General features: G+C 45.6%; 1 protein-coding gene across 3 annotated transcripts in view; it reads right to left on the reverse strand.

The window, feature by feature from the left end:
* VSIG10 (V-set and immunoglobulin domain containing 10) overlaps window positions 1-17,958 on the reverse strand; it is a 225,156-nt gene that overhangs the window by 35,647 nt on the left and 171,551 nt on the right. For 2 of the 3 annotated variants that reach the window (XR_015300902.1, XR_015300903.1), the window contains exons 6-7: window positions 11,192-11,314; window positions 3,321-3,481 (exon numbers count right to left, since the gene is read on the reverse strand). Coding sequence is in view for 1 of the 3 variants with exons in the window: in XM_086943275.1 (XP_086799401.1) it covers window positions 7,211-7,224; window positions 11,204-11,314 (125 nt within the window). In the remaining 2 variants the exon portion in view is untranslated. Of the gene's footprint in view, window positions 1-3,320; window positions 3,482-5,903; window positions 7,225-11,191; window positions 11,315-17,958 lie in introns of those variants that run through there. The other variant, XM_086943275.1, reaches the window with a different exon arrangement.

Below are 17,958 nucleotides of genomic sequence, written 5' to 3' on the forward strand. Positions count from 1 at the left end.
AAATACAAAATGGTTACCTCTGAAATCTCGAGGCTGTCAGGGGAAATGTGCGAAATTTGCTTTTAATATGTTTCTTATGTATTATTCTATTATTAATATACACATAAGATGAACATTCTCTTGTTTATCTGTGCCTTTTATGCTGCTTTGTGCAAAGGTGATACCTGACATAAATATCCACTATATTAAGCGCATTGTATATGTGTTATTTCTAAATGTACTCTTCTAATTATTAATAAAAAAATAATAAAGGTATTTTACTCTTTAAATCACTTAAAACATATCAGTGAAAGGTTCTTAATTTATATTCTCATTGAAAGAATGTGATGGCCACATTTAGGTGGTGATATGTGTTTTATCTTTTTTTCTGATATTATTTGCATATGCTTTCAATTAAAAAGTAAAACAAATTCATCATTGCACTAACATGCCAAGGCCAGGCCCATTGACTTTACCAAGGCTCGTGTTTTAAAGAGGCGCACGTCCCATAAAAGCGATGGTGCTGAATTTACGAATAATAAAGCTTCGGAGGACATCAGTGGGAGCATAGAGTGACCCTCTGGACCACCGTCTGCTCCACATTACGCCACACACAACGATTCTAAAAGGAGATCAGCTTCCCCCATGTGATTCAGGTATCACACCAGCACAGGGGTAAGATACTGACCAGTAGTTCGCAACCCCAACTGCATTCTCAAACTGTAGCTGCAAACCTTTGGCTTTCACAAAAATGTAGTTAGCGTTCTATCATGCGGACTCATGTTTCAAATTCTTAAAGAGTCACAAATACATTTAGCAAGTTGAAAAGACTTTTCCAACCGACTTCCAAAATGACTTTTTAACATTACACAAAGGTATGTTGCGGTGTGAAGCAAGTGCATTTGTGAATTATAGGCCTTGCTAATGCAAAATTCCTTTGCATATTGGGTCCATATTGTAGGGACATTTTTTGAATTGTGGGGGAGTGGAAGGGATTATGAGGAGGTGTGGAGTCTTTCAGTAGAAGTGGGTAGTGTCGGAAAACACTGCCTGGAGATCAAAGGCCCAGGGTCAGCTCCGCCATCAGGGCGGAGGAGCATTGCCCCACTGCTTTCTCGCAGTGCGAGAAGCAGAAACATAAAATGTTATTTTGAAACATTTTATATATCTGCTTCTCGCGCTGCAAGAAGCAAAACGGTATGCCTGGTTGTTGGCGGGTTGGTGGGCGGTTCAGGGAGGTGTGGCTTGACCACAGTTGTGGGCCCTGACTGTTTGGTTGGTCCCCTGGAGCCGACCAAAGTAGTCATGCGCACTCTCCCTGTTCTCTTTATAGGTTGCCTGAAACTGGCCTCTCTACAGGTGCCTGGTTGGGCGCTGTCCGCACTAATCACAATGCTCCCATTGCAGTGTTGTGATTGGCTTATGGAAGGAGAGGGAGTATGTCTGCTTCCTGTCCCCCACCGTGAGACTACCCACCAACCCCCCCACCCCCCTACCCACGAGTCATGCAAACCGTGACTTCAAAAGCCTCCTTGGACAGGGCAGTTTTCAATACCCTTTTTAGGGCAGGATGTGCTCACAGCCATTAAGTACGTACCATGGGCTTTCCAGAGGAGAGGGTGCTGCACCTGATAGTTTGAATCCAGTGTTTTTGCCTGAATTCTGTTTAGCAGATCAACATGAATGTTTCTTGACCCAAAGACCAATTGTCCCTTATATTATTATGACATTATTTTTATACTATTATTAATAATACAGTAAGCAGAACTTTGAATTTGATTCTTTGTTCCTGTGTAACCTAGATGATTCTTCTCAGGACTATTGAAATGTGATTAATTCATGAAAGGGTCAAGAAAAACCTAGCCGGGTTTTACTATTTTAGAGGAATCCACATAGGAAAATATCAAATGTATGATGTTTCCACTAAGTGACTGCAGTGGAGTGTCCCTTACTGCTGTCACCAGATGGATGTCTGGGCCGTTTATGACAGTTGCAGTCTTCAAGAAGAAAGAGTGGCCTGAATTCAACCACATGCCAAGGATACTACAAATATATTGATATTAAGTTCACATCCATCCAACACGTTTTGTGAATCCCCTCTTTATTAAGGATGCGTTTAAACAAGTAATATTTCCTTTCTGCCGGCTATCAAAGAGTTCCAAGCCCTTGAGTTGGCTCCAACAAAGACTCCTTTCTCATAGTGTTCCGTATTATATTCTGGCAAATTTAGAAGAAGTCCGTTGCGGAAGCGGGGATCTGCAAAACACACGTCGACTGGCTGTGACCGGGATAAATCATCAGTTGCGCAGCATAACTCTGTATTTAGAATTAATTTGGAATATTTATATGGATTTAATTTGCTGTGATGTGAACATCCCTTAATATAATTAATATTGAAAAAATTGGCACTGGGTATCGAGTGTCTGGAAGGCACCAAACAGGGCTGGGCTACATCCAATTTACATATTAAAACAATGTGAAAACAGACTGACCAGCTAATAGATCAACCTGAGCGTTAAATTGATAGGCTTTGCCTATAAATAAAAAAAATATTTTGTGTTGCTGCCTTCACATTGATGCACCCATCTGCTATAATGTGGCCAGGTAGAGCATCCTGTCTCTTCTTCCTGAGACTTAGCAGCACATTTGGGACCAGTTAAGATAAGTGGCCATCAGACTTTAATTCACAATATAGGACATCTTTTACTCAACACCAACTCCAGCCTTACTCAAAGACTGGTAATTAGACTGCCTATCTAAACAGTTCAGAGACACAAATATTATTACATTATCATAGACGCAAAGAACACAATGTATGCACTTGCAGGGACCCAGCCAAACTCATTCAAATGAATCCAAAACATACATAGCAAACTAGTGAGGAAGGAGGATGTATTTGGCTTACAGATTCCTCTGACCATTTCGACAATTTTAACAAATACAAGTATTGAGACTACAAAAGATCTACAAAAACAAGTGCACATGAGCAAAAACAAGGTTATACACTATTGGTACCCTAGCTATGATTAGAAGGGTAGGTACCTATTGAAACGGTCATGATGAATATACAAAATACCTGAAAATAGATTGAAAGACATAAAAAGAAAAAGTGTACATCTAGATATTAACAAACATATTGGTGCAAATAACACAATTCAAATGCATGAGGGTACAAGCTCAGCAAAGCAAAATGATTTCCCAGAAGCAAGTCCTAAAAATGTATACCAATTCATGAGGCCATGGCTCTGGACACAATCTTACAGCTCGTTCTTTCCATAACTGTAGGCTGGACAGTGTAAATACTTCTGTAGGGTTTTGCATCTGTGCTACACTGTACTTACTCTCTGGGACATGGTGGCAGATAACTGCATGCCTGATGTTACCATTTGCAGCTGGGGTGGTGACTGTTGTGTCATCACTGGTAGATACCATCTCCTCCTCTGGCATCTCGTCCTCATCCTCTGAGTCCATCAACACCATGACGTCCCCTGCTCCACGAGCCCTACACACAATAAGAGGGAGATACTTGTCATTTTCAAAGTGTGTGGAACATGGACAATTTAAGAAAAATAAATAATTTCCTTCCTTCGTCCTGTCCAGCTGGATTTAGGGAACTGCAATGAATCTCTAGACTGCAAATCTCCACAGAATAATAAATTGCTGGTAGAGATATTACATGATTTTTTAACCTCCCTAGCTAAAGGTTTTCATATCCAAACATAACTGCCTACCTGTTCCTGGTACACAGGAATTGTTTACAGGGAGGAACAAGCATTTGCAGTGCAATCGGTCACGCCTTTGGGACCTTTTATGTATTTAGCTATGCAGCACATTAGCATGGTGCTGAAACATCTATTGCTCTTTAACAAGGAGGAAAAGTAAGCACCGATCTGAGCGACACGCCACGTATGGGAACACATGGAGAGAAATATTGCCTTTCAGCTGGAAATTGTATAGTCCAAACCTCGGTTTTTAATTTAAAATCAGGGCCTTCGGTGGTCATATCACTGAAAATACAAAATTTGAAGAAAAAAAAATATTGTCTACAGGTGCTCGTGGAAGACAATTTCTATGGACTGGAATCTAGAGAATGCTAAAGTGATTCTGGTATTTTACTGACATCTGCTGGCCGTTTTCTATCAAGAAAGTTAAATGGAAGCAGTTGCCAGAAAAAATAAAAATAGAAAGTCCCTCAACAGAAAGCAATTCTTGTATTTTACTGACCTCTAATGGTCATTTTCTAGTAAGACAGTTAAATAGAGGCAGTTGAACGAGCAGAAAGTAATTCTGGTATTTTACTGCCCTCTGATGGTCGTTTTCTATCAAGACAGTTACATAGATGGAATTGAACAGAAAAAAAAATTCCTACGCGGAAGCAGACAAGTCCTAGGGCAGAAAATTGCCTAAAGATTAACTCAGGCAAGACGGAGGTCATACCATTTGGAATTTACACCAATTTCTGGAACCCTAACTGGTGGGCGTCTTACATAGGTTCTCTCCCCACACCGATGAAAAAATGTTCAAACCTGGAAATAATTGTAGATCATAGACTGACCTTCAGCGTTCAAGTCAATTCAGTCTCATCTTCAACAGCGTGTGTTCTCAAAACAGTGAAAAAAATATTACAGTTTTTACCATCTGACAGGCGGCAAACAGTGGTCACTGCGCTAGTCTTATCAAGGCTGGATTATTGTAACGGTCTATATTTGAATATTTAGGAACATCTTATGAACAAACTCGAAAGGCTGCAAAACGCGGCTGCCAGGCTACTCATGGGTACGCCCAAGTTTGACTCAATTTCCAAAGGAATCAAAAAATTACACTGGCACCCAGTGAGGAATCGGGTACGTTTTAAATCTTTGTGTACCGTATTTAAGGCACTCCAAGGAATAGGACCCGACTATCTACAAAAACAATTCAATTGGTACATACCAAAAAGAAAGCTTCGCTCCCTAGGAGCCAAGTTGGTTACAGTCCCAGTTATAAAGAAGGCAACAGGGGGAGACCGAAACTTTATCTTCGGGGCAACCAAAGCCTGGAACGACCTCCTTTTCCACCTGAGAAATGTCACTGATCTTCTAGCCTTTAGGAGGGGCTTAAAGACTTGGCTTTTTGTAAGTAACTTTGCATCTGCTGCTTTTGCTGAAAGGATAAGTAAATAGCGCCAGGACACCTCTGGATAACCGTGCGCATAAAAAATTCTGTGACATAACATAGGGCTGATCTCCAGAGCCTAAAAAGTACATACACATATAAGTATATACTAAAGTATATACAGAGGTCTTTAATGCTCGACCTAAAAATAGAGTTGGTCTTCAAACCACTCAGTCTTCTACAGGCATCAGAGATGGTAGGTTAGCTTTTTTGTCTCCGCACTTTCTCTGCTTTTCTCAAAATGCAACCTCTGGGATGTGAAGAGGCCAAAATCTTTCTCAACTCTTTTTCTTTAAAGAGCCCATGCTTAAGGGAGTTTGTGTTCAATACTAATGCAAGCTGCTTCAAGTTAGCAGGTTGAGATGAACCTCATTTATGTATCAAGGCACCCATGTTCTTCTGCATATTGAGCAACAAACACTGTCTCTACTACAGTTCCTATAACAGTAAGGGTTTTCTTTTGCATGCATAATGTATGGTTGTTATTTTTCACCTACAAGTTGTGGGCTCATTCACAAGTAGCACCATGACCCATCACCACAAACGTATTTTTCATGACAGTAAGAGGGAATTCCTACATTGTAGACTTAAACCTCCTTGAAAGAAGCGAGGCAGGATGGCTCCCTTCATTTGACCCAAAGCACACAAACTACAAGACCTTCAAATGTTGACCAGAGGATTGAATCTCACTAGATAACTGGTCATCACAATTTGCCACCAATTGTCACCACTTTGCCCAGTTTGTGGGTGCTCTATGCTTAACAACGTCAGGAAAGTTAGAAAGAAGATGTAGTCCAATGAACAAAAACATCCCCCAAGGGAGTAGAAAAGGTAGCAGGGGATATCATAAAGAAGAGAGAACAGGTTCTCTGTTCCTATCTACTTGCATAGTAAAAGACAACCCTAGTTGTGTTTGAGTGGGCCCCTCATCTCCTGCACCCAATGCTCTGCATAAAGATAACTGTACCCCTGAAAATCTATACATGTATACCAGTCAGTCCAGCAAGGATCAGGGATGAAGCCAAGGAACGACTGAGAATGCACATTAAAGATCCCTCTTCTCAATTCAGCAAGGTCTTTAGTTACAGGAAAGAATTAAGTGAAGAAACTCTAGGTACCAGGTATTGCTGCATTCTCTACCTGGCACCAATGAAAACATATGTCTACCTTATAATGCACACAGGTACTGAGGGCAATTTACTACTTAGCAATGCATGATAAAGACACGCATATTCACAGATTCATATGTCACAGTGTGCATGCACTTCCAATCCAATTAGACGTCACAGTCTGAATGTACATCCAATCCCCGTCACCCCACCTGGACTGGTGGAAGTGTTCAGCTCCCTGTCCATGAAATCCTTACCTTTCTTTTCTACAGACCACCTCTAAAAGTAGGAAAATGAGAGTTCAGCCTTTGTGTTCCAGCCATTATCCCCCATCTACATAGCTGACCCCAGAAAGGATAGGGCAGTCATGCACTTTCACAATGCATTCTAGACCTTATTCTTTTAGTGCTACCACTTGGAGCTCTACCTACCAACAAAAGTGGCCGAGACAAAGTCCTCTGTGACTACATTTAGAAATGACTTGTCACTGCCTGATGTATGGAGTCTGGTGTCCTTCCCTAAGGCAAAATCTAAAACGTGAACGCGTGTGACAGACCTCCCCAGTCAGCTGATCCAAGGATGCATTGAGGGGCATTATGTGCAAAACACATTTTTCTTGATGACCTCACGCTAATGTAAGAGGTGTCAGCATACCGTGTGATACACCTTTAAATGCCTTTTTTAATGGTGTGCTCAGTCATAGAGTGATCTCTGCTTACTGCCTAGCGCTCTTCCATACCTTTTCTCGTACAAGAGACTTCCAGTACAGGGCTGACTGACCGGAGGTTTTCCCAGTATAAAAGCAGTGGGAAGCAGCTTGGTGAATGTCTGCTCCTAGCACTTTTCTGGAGATCAGTAAATACTTATCTCTGTACAAGCCAGCCTTAACTGGACCACCTTCATGTGGGTCACTTGCTGTTGAGTCTTTCTTTTTGCACCAGGATTGTTATGTTTTTGCCAAGGAATACTCACCGTGAGTGCACTGAAAGGTACAAAGAGAGAAGAGAACATGAGTAATACTAGCCAACATTTTGTTTGAGATGTTCTAAACATTCTCTAAGGTTTACTGCATTGTGATAGACAAACAGAAGCTTTGGATTTGGTGATAAACCGGATTATGGACAACACCAGACTCCACATTCTCTTACCTCTTTGGGCACCATACACCATAGCTGCTCTTAAGCTCTCCCCTTGCATACTGGGCACATTTTACACAGATCTTTATGAAATAACACAGTTTTTGTCTCCCCCCCCTAAATTCGAGGACTCTCTATGAACTCACTAGCCTTTAGATTAGAAAATATGCACTAAATCCACTCCTGATCCAGCCCTGGACTCTAGTTCACTGACCTACAAGCAGTATTTCTTGGTTGGTGCTAGAACATGTCATCAGTGGTATTTGCACAGTGTTTTGTGCCAAAATTCCTTATCACGTTATCATGAAATCAGATTTGTGGAGGAACTAAAAGGTGACAAGAATGGTTGAACTTACTGAAGCACAAAGTATGCACCACATCACTATAATACTGTGTTGCACTTTGGCATGTCCGTGGTAGCACCCTTCTTGCTGTGAACACCTTTTACCATTGTATCATGAAAGAAGATTTGTGGAGGTGGTAATGTGTGAAAATAATGTTTGTGCATAAAAAGGTAGACTGCAACCGCAACAATGGTAACAATGTAACACGGCAATACAGTAACAACTCTACAACAGCAATAGAACACAACAAAGGACAAAACAATAGAGTATCACAAGCACAACACAAGCACAAACCGACAATACAACATGACATATATTATTTATTAACCCTGGCTAAGAAAGTATAAGGGTGTTTGAAACAAATAACAGAAAGTATGCCTTAGGACCAACATATAGCGAGGAAAAAAAAGGAGAAGATGAATGGTTAAGCAGGATGAAAGACCGACTTTTTTAAGTGAGGTAAAGCCGAAGTGGGCAGCTTTTAGGTGATTCAACCTTCCCTTATGTTTAAATGACATAAGGAAAGGTTGGGTCGATTGGTCGGTTGGAAGTGAGTTCTATAATGTAGCTGCAATTTCAGAAAATGACTGGTGTTGGGCGTGGTTGGTTCTGAACTTCAGTACTTGTAAGTAGAGAATCCTGACATTTTAGTTCTCCTTTTTCCACCCCAAATGTCGTGTACACTGGTCAAATATGAAAAGTTAATGCAGATGAGGAGCTTTCTAAACAAGGCATCCGAATATCCATTTGACTCTGGCATCAATTGGTAGCCACTGTGAATCGGAAAGGAGGGCATAAAGAAAGTTGAGTAGGTTTGAGGTAACTTGGAAAGAATGGCATTGCCCGAGTCTGAGATGACCAATGCGTGGTCAGTCATCCTTAAATTTGAGGGCGACAGAAGTTGTTACATTTTTTAAGGGAATTTAGGTGAAAATGTGCTGCTATATTAATTTTGTTTATGTCTAGGACTGGGGAAAGAGAGGAGTCCAGAGTGAAGTTCAAAGATTTTTCTATAGAGGACAAGGAAATATAGAAACCTATTACTTTTTGAGCCAGATGTACGAAGAACTGTTTCACAAACAGAAGTTGAAAATTGTACACCAACTTTTTGCTAATTGATTGTGGTTTTGTGAACCGACCAATGTACAAATATGCTGATTCACACAGTTCCCATTCAGAGTGAGACGCAATCTGACCTACCTCATGATTATTATTGAGGTAGATTGCAAAATGTGACTCTACGGTTGGAGGCCATCAAAGAGATGGTGGCCTGCTAGGGTCAGCAGACCACCATGTCTGTGATTGCCTCTAAATAAAGTACACTTTGTTTTTAAATGCTGCCCGTTTTGCTTAAAGAACACAAGGCTATATTTAAAAAGAAAGTTTACTTCTTATTTTTAAAAAAAAAGTAGTTTCAGAGTTTGCAGTGTTTCAGTGGAGTCCAAGCAACCTTGGCCGATGCCCGGTGGAGCTGTCCTATGCAGCTATAAAGGAGTCTGGCCCTTTGGCCGTCACCTACCCAGCCGGTCATCTGACATTGTCTTCCTCGTCTCCCCGTTTGTCTTTCCTTTCCTCCCCCTCCTCTGTGACTCTTGATTCTAACTGATGTAACTATGTAACCTGTAACTCGATGATCCTCATGTAAAGCGCTCTGATACCTCCGGGTCTAGCCAGCACTATAGAAAACTTTGCAATAAAAAAAAAAAGTGGACCACTACCTTCTCCTCAATATTTTTTTTACATTCACAAAGGGGAATAGTTCCATTAGGGACCCTTCACTTTTGCAAATGAGTTACTACATATTTTGAGGTGTTGGTAACCATTCAATGGTTTGCAAATGGAATTTTGCTTGCAAACCATTGATAGACCTGCTACTGAATTGTGATTTGGAAGCGATGGCTGAAACATGCCTCTTCCAAATTATGATATGCTATCCATTTCCAAGTTTTATTTGCAAAATGGGTTTAGTTAATACCAAAAAGCCAATTTGCTGTTGCAGTGCCTCTAATTTTGCAAATCACAGGGTTTGCACCCTCAAAATGGAGTAGTTCATCTGCCCTTTGTTCATTTAAAAGAGCTTGGTCAAATTTGTTTGTATGTTTCATGATCAAGAGGGGAAACTCGTTTTTTCACTGACTTAGCAGTAAGAAATTGTTAACCATCAACGCTCGGAGTTTGATGAAAGTAGTGTTTTAGATGGTGATGCCATTTACGGAGAATATTTGTGTATTGCTGTATTGAGACTTATGTTTCTCAAATAACTAAAATAATGCAACCGAGCTGCGATAATGTTGTGGTAAAATCTATCAGTTTTCAGTTCTATGCCCTTTCGGTCTCATCCTGGCAATTGCATTACAAGCTACAGGTGGTTACAGCTATATTTTAATACTGCATGGCCACATATGTCTCCCAAAATTATATGCAGAGATTGTAAAAGTTACAAAACAAATCTGTCTGTATCAACTACAGCCTAAAAAACACACAGCCATATGCCATCCAAGAAGTCTAACTTGGCCTATTTAACTGTGAAATTGCAATTCAGCATTTGATACTATGTCTTATCTGGAGCATAGTGAGCGGACAAGCCTATAATACAGAACCTACCAACTTTAGAATCCGAACTTTGAAAGTTGAAGAACTAAACTTTGGAATGGCCTTCATAAAACCATTAGATTTTAACAAACCCACCTGTAGTGCATCTTAGAAATAATAACCAATAAATAGCTTTTTTTTAAGTTGTGTTTTATTTTTGGTAATGTTTTGTTTTTGGGCGAGTTAGTTTCTATTGTTATTTGAGTTGTAGTTGTGTTATTTATATTGTGACGCCTTGCTATCTTGTATTATTGTATTATGTTGTTTTGGGGTGCATTGTTGGTTTCTTTAGTAGTACACTTTTAAAAGTGTGTATTTGGATTAGTGTGTTGTATTGCATTGCTGTGGTGATTGTGTTATTCTGTTATGTTCTGTAGTGTTCCATTCTACTATTTTGTTCTGTTGTGTTTATTGTATTATAGTGGCCTGTGCTCCGGCGCTGTTTGCGGAGTTTGTTGTTGTATTTTGGACATTTTTGGAATTGCATTTATATGTTGTGCTTTTGTGTTTTTTTTGTGTTTAGCTGCATTCATTTATGTGGTTTCTTTTTCTGTAGCATTATTGTGTCTTAGTCGATGCTATTTTCTTTTCAAGTCAAAACTCGCACATTGCATTTACACTACAATGAAAAGCAGCCTTTTACCTCTCACATACGCTGCAAGAACTCTACCACTCTGACACCAGTTAGTCTGAAACCATGCCATAGCAATAGCTGCTTTTCCTCACCTTAGCCTCACTACAGTCTGTTAATTATCAAAAGGTGTAAAGATATTCCCAGGTCATTTCTTTGTAAAAAACGTAAGCATGCAAATGCGAATTCCTTGATATAATTCAGGGTGAACTGCAATGATATTTTACAAAATAAAATGCACATTACATGATGACATACCTTTCTGGCAGAATTCAGGGTTACAGTACAAAATTAGAATGGTGATGCTCCCAATGGCGAAGATGAAGAGGATCACCAGGGCAGTGACTATCCCCACAATGTTGCGGTGACCTGCAAAGCAAAGGACAGGGGGTGGCTGAGCTTTGTTTATCGCTAGAATTTATTGATTTTCCACCAACAGATGCATCTGTCTGGGTCACTTGACCAGCACAACATAACTGCCGTCCCCCACACACAGACTAATCGAAAGTCCTGTGGCAGAGTTCTTGCCCAGTAGAAGCATCCCTGGACACAGATGAGAATCAATAAAGAGAACACCCACTGTTATTCCTACTGCTCCACATGATCAATGGTCAGAACTGCAGAGATACCCATTAGCAATCGGCGGTAGCATATCCCAAACAAAAGCCATATGCTGATTTGCTTCTTGGTGTTCATACTAAAAAGAGAAGTCAAGTAAGTAGTATCTATAAAATCTTCCATCCAATGACAGGGGGGTACAATTCTTTATCTTTATGGAGCCTGGTATTTCTGGTACATTTCCTTCTTCTCACATGAGGCATCAAAATGTTTCTGATTTAGAACAACTGTTCCACATCCAACAGTGAAAGCCAACAAACTTACTTTTTTCGTGTAGTTGTTAATATAAAGGAATGGTGGTCCTATTCTACTTTCTGTAGTAGGTTAAGAGAAGTATCTTTACAGCTTCCTGTGCTATTGGGACCCACCCATCTTCTTTATGGTCTATCCTAATGTCCTACTTGTGGATCCAACTCCAAAGCAGTATCCAGTGAGAGGAAAATACATTTTATTAAGATATTAGACTAAAAGGTAATTTAGTATGCCTATACCAATTAAAAGTTGTGTCCTCAGTCCTAGCCCCATTGCATTCGTTTCTCACGCTGTTCAGTTTACCATTGATGACCTAAACTCACCACAGCGATAGTCACACGACTGCGACGTCTGCCTAGGTTACTGCTTTAAAAAATATTGGTTGTGAGGCGTGTCCAAGATGGCGGCGGAGTGAGACGTTCCCTGAGTCCCTCCAACGCCGAGCTTTGGCTTCGCCTTGTTTTAGCAGCCTCCCAGGACGCCAAAATCCCTCATCCCATGTGGGAAGCTATCCGGAGTGAGCCTGGACTGTTTTGGAGCGCTTTGCCGCTGCCTGCGCTGTGTCGGAGCTCCGTGCCTGCTGCCGCCTGCCCGGGTGTAATGGCGGCTCCGGCCGGCTGTGCCTGCCGCGGCTCCAGTGATTAGGAAGACCCCGCGAGGAGTGTGAGGTGGCCTGGCGGCCCGGTTGCGGCCCCTTAGGGATCCGATTGGCAGCGGGGCTGTGGGGCCGGATTGCCGGGAGAGGTGCCCGGTGCAGGAACTGGACGACGGACTACGCCCGGGCCCTGCTGCGTGTCTGGGCTGCCGCACAAATTGTGCCTGGGGACCTCCGGCCTGTGCTGCCTTTGCTGCCTTGAGCCCGGGGGTGCCGACTTCAGCGAGGTGAGGCGATTGGGGCATCTTTATTGACCATATTCCCCCCCCCCCCCCCCCCCCCCCCTCGCTGCCAGAGTGGCCAGCATCGGCTCTGGACTCCTGACACACCCCCTGCTTCACTTGGAACGGACATTGGACCTGAGGCGCCAACACCCTGAGCCGCGGCGCCGTGCACCGAGATCTCCGGGTGGACGGGTGAGGCTGCTCCCGCCATCTTTGCTGCCTGTGTCTGCGGCCGCCACGATCATGGCCGTACTGGCCGGTCTGGGTGTGCGGCATTTACTTTGATGAGCTGGCGGTTGAAGCGGGAAGATAGCGCTCCTGTGGACTTTGGGTTCGGTGGGCTGTGGCGGTGCTGCGGGCCGCGGCTGGTGCCTTCTAGGTCTTGGGGGAGCTGAGCCGATCCCTAGATCACCCTGTGGGGTCCACCCTGGCTCCGCATCGGCTGACGGGCGCGCTCAGCCTACATCGCACTGGCTACGACACGACATTGGTGGCGCACTAGGACTCCCTGCCTCCAGCGCACGTCTGGGCGGGGGCTGACTGGCCCCACTGCCTGAGGTGACCTGCACCACACCGGCGCTGGGTCCTATAGAACACAGCGACAACTGCAAAGCTCCGGGGCGGCTCTTAGCGACCCACACCGACAGTGAAGACTCGACTCTGACGCTCCATCAGGTGTAGAGGTGCGGTTGAAGAAGGCGCAATGACCACCAAACCCCGTAAGGAGAAGCCGGGCAAGGATCCCCCACGAAGGGGGCCCAGCAGGTGGCATTCCCCGGACCCAGTGTCTCACCCAAATTGAGAGATGATGAGGCACCCGCCACTAAGGCCTTCATGCTGGAACTTTTCTCTGCCATTAAGGAGGACATTTCGGAGCTCTGCTCCCAGCTTGCTTCGGATCTCCGCGAGGTGAGGAGAGACGTGGATTGCATCGGAGAGCGAGTGGAAGACCATGACTTGGGTACGGCGGACGAGGTGCACCAGCTCCAACAGGATGTGATCCGGCTCACAGAGCAGAATTTAGATCTCCAGGCCCACGCAGAGGACTTGGAAAACAGGTCCCGCCGGAACAATATCCGCATCCGAGCCATGCCCTGGGATGGGGAGGCTGGAGACTTGAGAGGCTACGTAGAGGCCCTCTTCCTGCAGATCCTGGGAGAGGAGGACCTCAGCGAGATCCGTATGGACAGGGTCCATAGAGTTGGTCTGCCAAGACGCGTAGGGGCTCCACCCCCTGATATCCTGGTTTGCATCCACGATTTCCAACTGAAGGAACGCATACTTCGAAAAGCCCGAGGGATTCCCTCCCTGCAGTTTCGGGACCATCATCCCCAGCTGTACCAGGACCTGGCAGCCTCGACGCTTCAGAAGAGGCGTGAGTTTCGGCCGGTGACCTCCTTCTTGTGTGACCAGAATGTGGCCTACTCCTGGGGCTATCCCTTTCGCCTTATCTCCAGATGGCAAAACAGGTTGGTTCAGGTCAGATCCTTGCAAGCTGCCAAAGATCTCCTGGGCTTGGATGACGCTGCCCCCTCTTCGAGAGGTGGGAGCTCCCCGTCGAGGCGGAGACGGCGCTCCCCGTCCTGGCAAAGAGTGGGCCAGGCGCTGCCTCGAGAAGGTCGGACCCTACGATTAGCCTGCAGGAGAGAGGTACTGCAGTTGCCTCTGCAGCAACAGTGACAGTTTCGCCGTCGCAGGATAGCTCTGGAGAGGCCTGAGTCCTGGGAGGATGGTTAGTTGGCGTCGGAGGGACACCTCCCTTTCAGGTACCGTGGGTTCTTATGTACTGTTGGGAAGACACCCCGGACCGGACCTCTGGGGGGACGTTAACTGTTGCCACGACCCTCATCCCCTGAGGGTGCCTACGGCCGTCCACATATTGGGACTGTCAGACCCTTTATTCTTTATTGTGTGTTTTTTTCTATTTGTTGCTTCTTTTGGTTCTACTGGCGGTTTGGTGGAGTTCTTGGGTCTTAGGAGGGGGAGGGAGTCTGGGTGGTCTAATGGGGGGGTTGGGGGAGTTGGGGAGTGGGGGGCAGTGGTGGTGACCAAGTTGTATGGTTCTGTGCAGCTTCCGGCTTGTGGGGTGATGTATCTTTGCCTTCTGGCTGGTCGGGGCTGAGCGCTAGGGAACTGTGTGCCTGCAATGATGACTTTGCTGTATTGATGGCAGTGCGGGGTTGGAGTCCTGGTGCGCTTGGAGGCGGGGTGGCGGGGTGAGACTCACAGATGCTCGAGGTTGGGTGTGAGGCTTGGGGACCGGGGAGGGGGAACAACAAGATGTTGGTTGGGGTGCGTTCTCCTGGCAACTGTTTCCTATGGCAATACTCGCTGTGGTACATAGACACAATTTGAGCATTGGCAGTTTCTGGTGGGGGAGGATGAAAGGTTTCTTGACAGTATGCCAGTAGCGGAGGGGAGGGTCTCTACTTCGTAATGCCACTCAATATAGGGACATGGAATGTGAAAGGTTTAAACTCACCGCAGAAACGCCAGAAAGTTTGGAAGTATATAAATGATCACCAACTGGATGTGGTGGGTCTTCAGGAGACTCATTTGGCGTGCAGGGATGAGACTCGCCTCAAACATAAGCACTTACCCCTTATCTATAGGTCGTCCGCTTCCACGAAGCATAGAGGGGTGGCCTCCACTTCCAACCCATGGGTATGCGAAGCGATAAGGAAGGTCGTTGGCTGATGGTTAAGGGTGTGATGCATGGTAAACTGTGCACCTTTGTAGTTCTTTATGCCCCGAATCCAGGCCAAAATAGCTACATCCAGGACCTGCTGCGGAGGGTGGAGGACTTTGTTGAGGGAGTCCTGTTTTTGATGGGGGATTTTAATTTGGTATGGCCTAGGGAGCTGGATAGCTTTCATCATCAGAGATCCGATACTGGTTTGTTCTCCACTGAGAGACAGCGACTGATAGGAGATTTGGGTCTGGTGGATGGGTGGCGCTCTCTTCATCCCCACTCTCGAGACTTTACCTTCTTCTCCCATGTCCATCACTCCTATTCCTGCCTGGACCACATATTTTTAAGTCAAGCCCTTAGAGGAGATGTCCGAGACGCCAGTATATTCCCGCTCTCGGTTTCTGATCATAGCCTATTCGTGCTCTGTCTACTCTGGTCGGCGAGGGGTGACGGCCAGCGCAAGTGGTACTTCCCGGCCTCACTTGTCCGGCATGAGCCCTCATGCAAGGAGCTGCGCAAGGCCATCCGGGAATTTTTTTATCTCAACCCAGTGACCGATACGTCGGTATTCACTACATGGGACGCTTTTAAGGCATCGGTGAGGGGCGCTGTTTAGCCCTCAATGCTAACCTAAATAATCTGCGGCGGAGGGAACGGGAGGAGCTGGAAGGGCAGCTCCCAACTCTTGAGCAACCGCATAAACAGAACCCTACCAGATTAACCCTTCTCCCATTGACGGCGGTTAGGGGGAAGCTTAGGGCCCACTATAACAACAGAGCGGAATTTACTCTGCTGAAACTGCGGCACCTCTCCTACTCCCAAGGGAACAAAGTGGGGAGACACCTGGCTCGACAGCTCCGGGACAAGAGGGAGAAGGACTATATCGGGGGTATCCGAGATGCAACGGGGTCTATTCAGCATCGGGACGAGGCCAAAGCTGATCTCTTCGGACGTTTCTATGCCGCGCTCTATGCGGGAGAGGCCCTTGATCCTGAGAAACAACGAGACTACCTAGGTGGCCTTCCTCTGCCCCAGGTCTCTAAGGAGTGGAATGAGGTACTCGCTGCCCCATTTACCAAAGCTGAAGTCTTGGACGCCATTAGAGCTCTGAAGCCCCATAAGGCTCCTGGGCCGGATGGCTAAACAGCTCTTTTCTACCAGACCTTCGCGACAGAGGTGAGCGATTTTCTGGTTCGCCTTTTTAATGACATGACAGAAACCGGGAAAACGTCTGGTTCAATGGCCGAGGCCGTGATTTCGATTATCCCCAAGTCGGGGAAAGACCCGTCCAAATGCTCCTCATATAGACCAATAGCCCTCCTCAATATAGACGCCAAGCTGTATTCCTCCATCATTGCAGGCAGGCTCCAAGACCTCATGCCGGCGCTCATTCATCCAGACATATCTGGATTCATTAAGGGGCGCCAGACCCATGATAATACCAGGAGAGTCATACATTTGATAGAGAAGGCTAATAGATTCAGAATCCCGGCAGTCATGGTGGGCCTTGATGCAGAAAAGGCCTTTGACCGGGTGGACTGGGGCTTCCTGTTTCACACCTTGGCCGCCTTTGGCTTCTTGGCTAAATTCCTATCGATGGTGAGAGCGAACTACAGCAGCCCCCGATCTAGAGTGACGGTTAATGGCCACCTGTCAGCATTTTTCTCGCACTCCAGAGGCACCAGACAGGGCTCCCCCTCTCCCCCCTGCTCTTCGCTCTGAGTATTGAGCCATTAGCGCTAGCTGTACGGGAGCACGAGGGGATTCGTGGACTTCCTTTTACTGGGGAGCAGCACAAGATTACCCTATTTGCTGACAACGTTCTCCTATCTATTATGGATCCAGCTCACTCTCTCCCTCACGTCCAGGAGGTCCTGTTGCGCTTCGAGGAGGTGGCCGGCTTCAGGGTTAACTATGATAAATCCTATGTTCTCAACCTCACGCTCTCTTCGGCGGAGGTGAACCGACTGCGGCCGCTCACGCCGCTGCCATGGACCTCCAATTCCATCCTGTGCCTGGGGATCCATCTGACTCCCACGATAGGGAAATTGTACTCCGCGAACTTCCCCCCGTTACTGGCAAAGATTCGGGGAGACCTGGAGCGCTGGAAGCCGAAGTACATATCGTGGCTGGATAGAATTCATGCGCTTAAAATGGTTCTTCTCTCCAAGTTCTTATACCTCTTCCAGGCGCTCCCTATACCCTTGGAGATGGACTTCTTCCGGCGTCTCAAAACACAGATGCTTCGTATTGTCTGGCAGGGGGAGTCGGGCGCGGTTTTCCTTTGCTACTCTCCGTCGGCCGTGGAGGGAGGGGGGAGTGGGCCTCCCCGACATGCATCTATACTACAAAGCCGCACAGTTACGGGTCTTGGTGGAGTGGTCCCAACAAACCTCGGAGAAACACTGGCTGCATATGGACAGAAGTGTGGCGGGGAGAACGATATGGGATTTGGCGTGGAAACCTAAGGGAGATAGGCCCCAGAACACATACATTAGTACCCCCACCGGCACTAAACTGAAGGTCTGGGACTCGGTGTCTGGTGATGAACGCTGGATTTCGTTCCCATATC

This window comes from Lissotriton vulgaris, chromosome 11 (genome assembly GCF_964263255.1).
Source record: "Lissotriton vulgaris chromosome 11, aLisVul1.2, whole genome shotgun sequence".
Classification (NCBI taxonomy): domain Eukaryota; kingdom Metazoa; phylum Chordata; class Amphibia; order Caudata; family Salamandridae; genus Lissotriton; species Lissotriton vulgaris.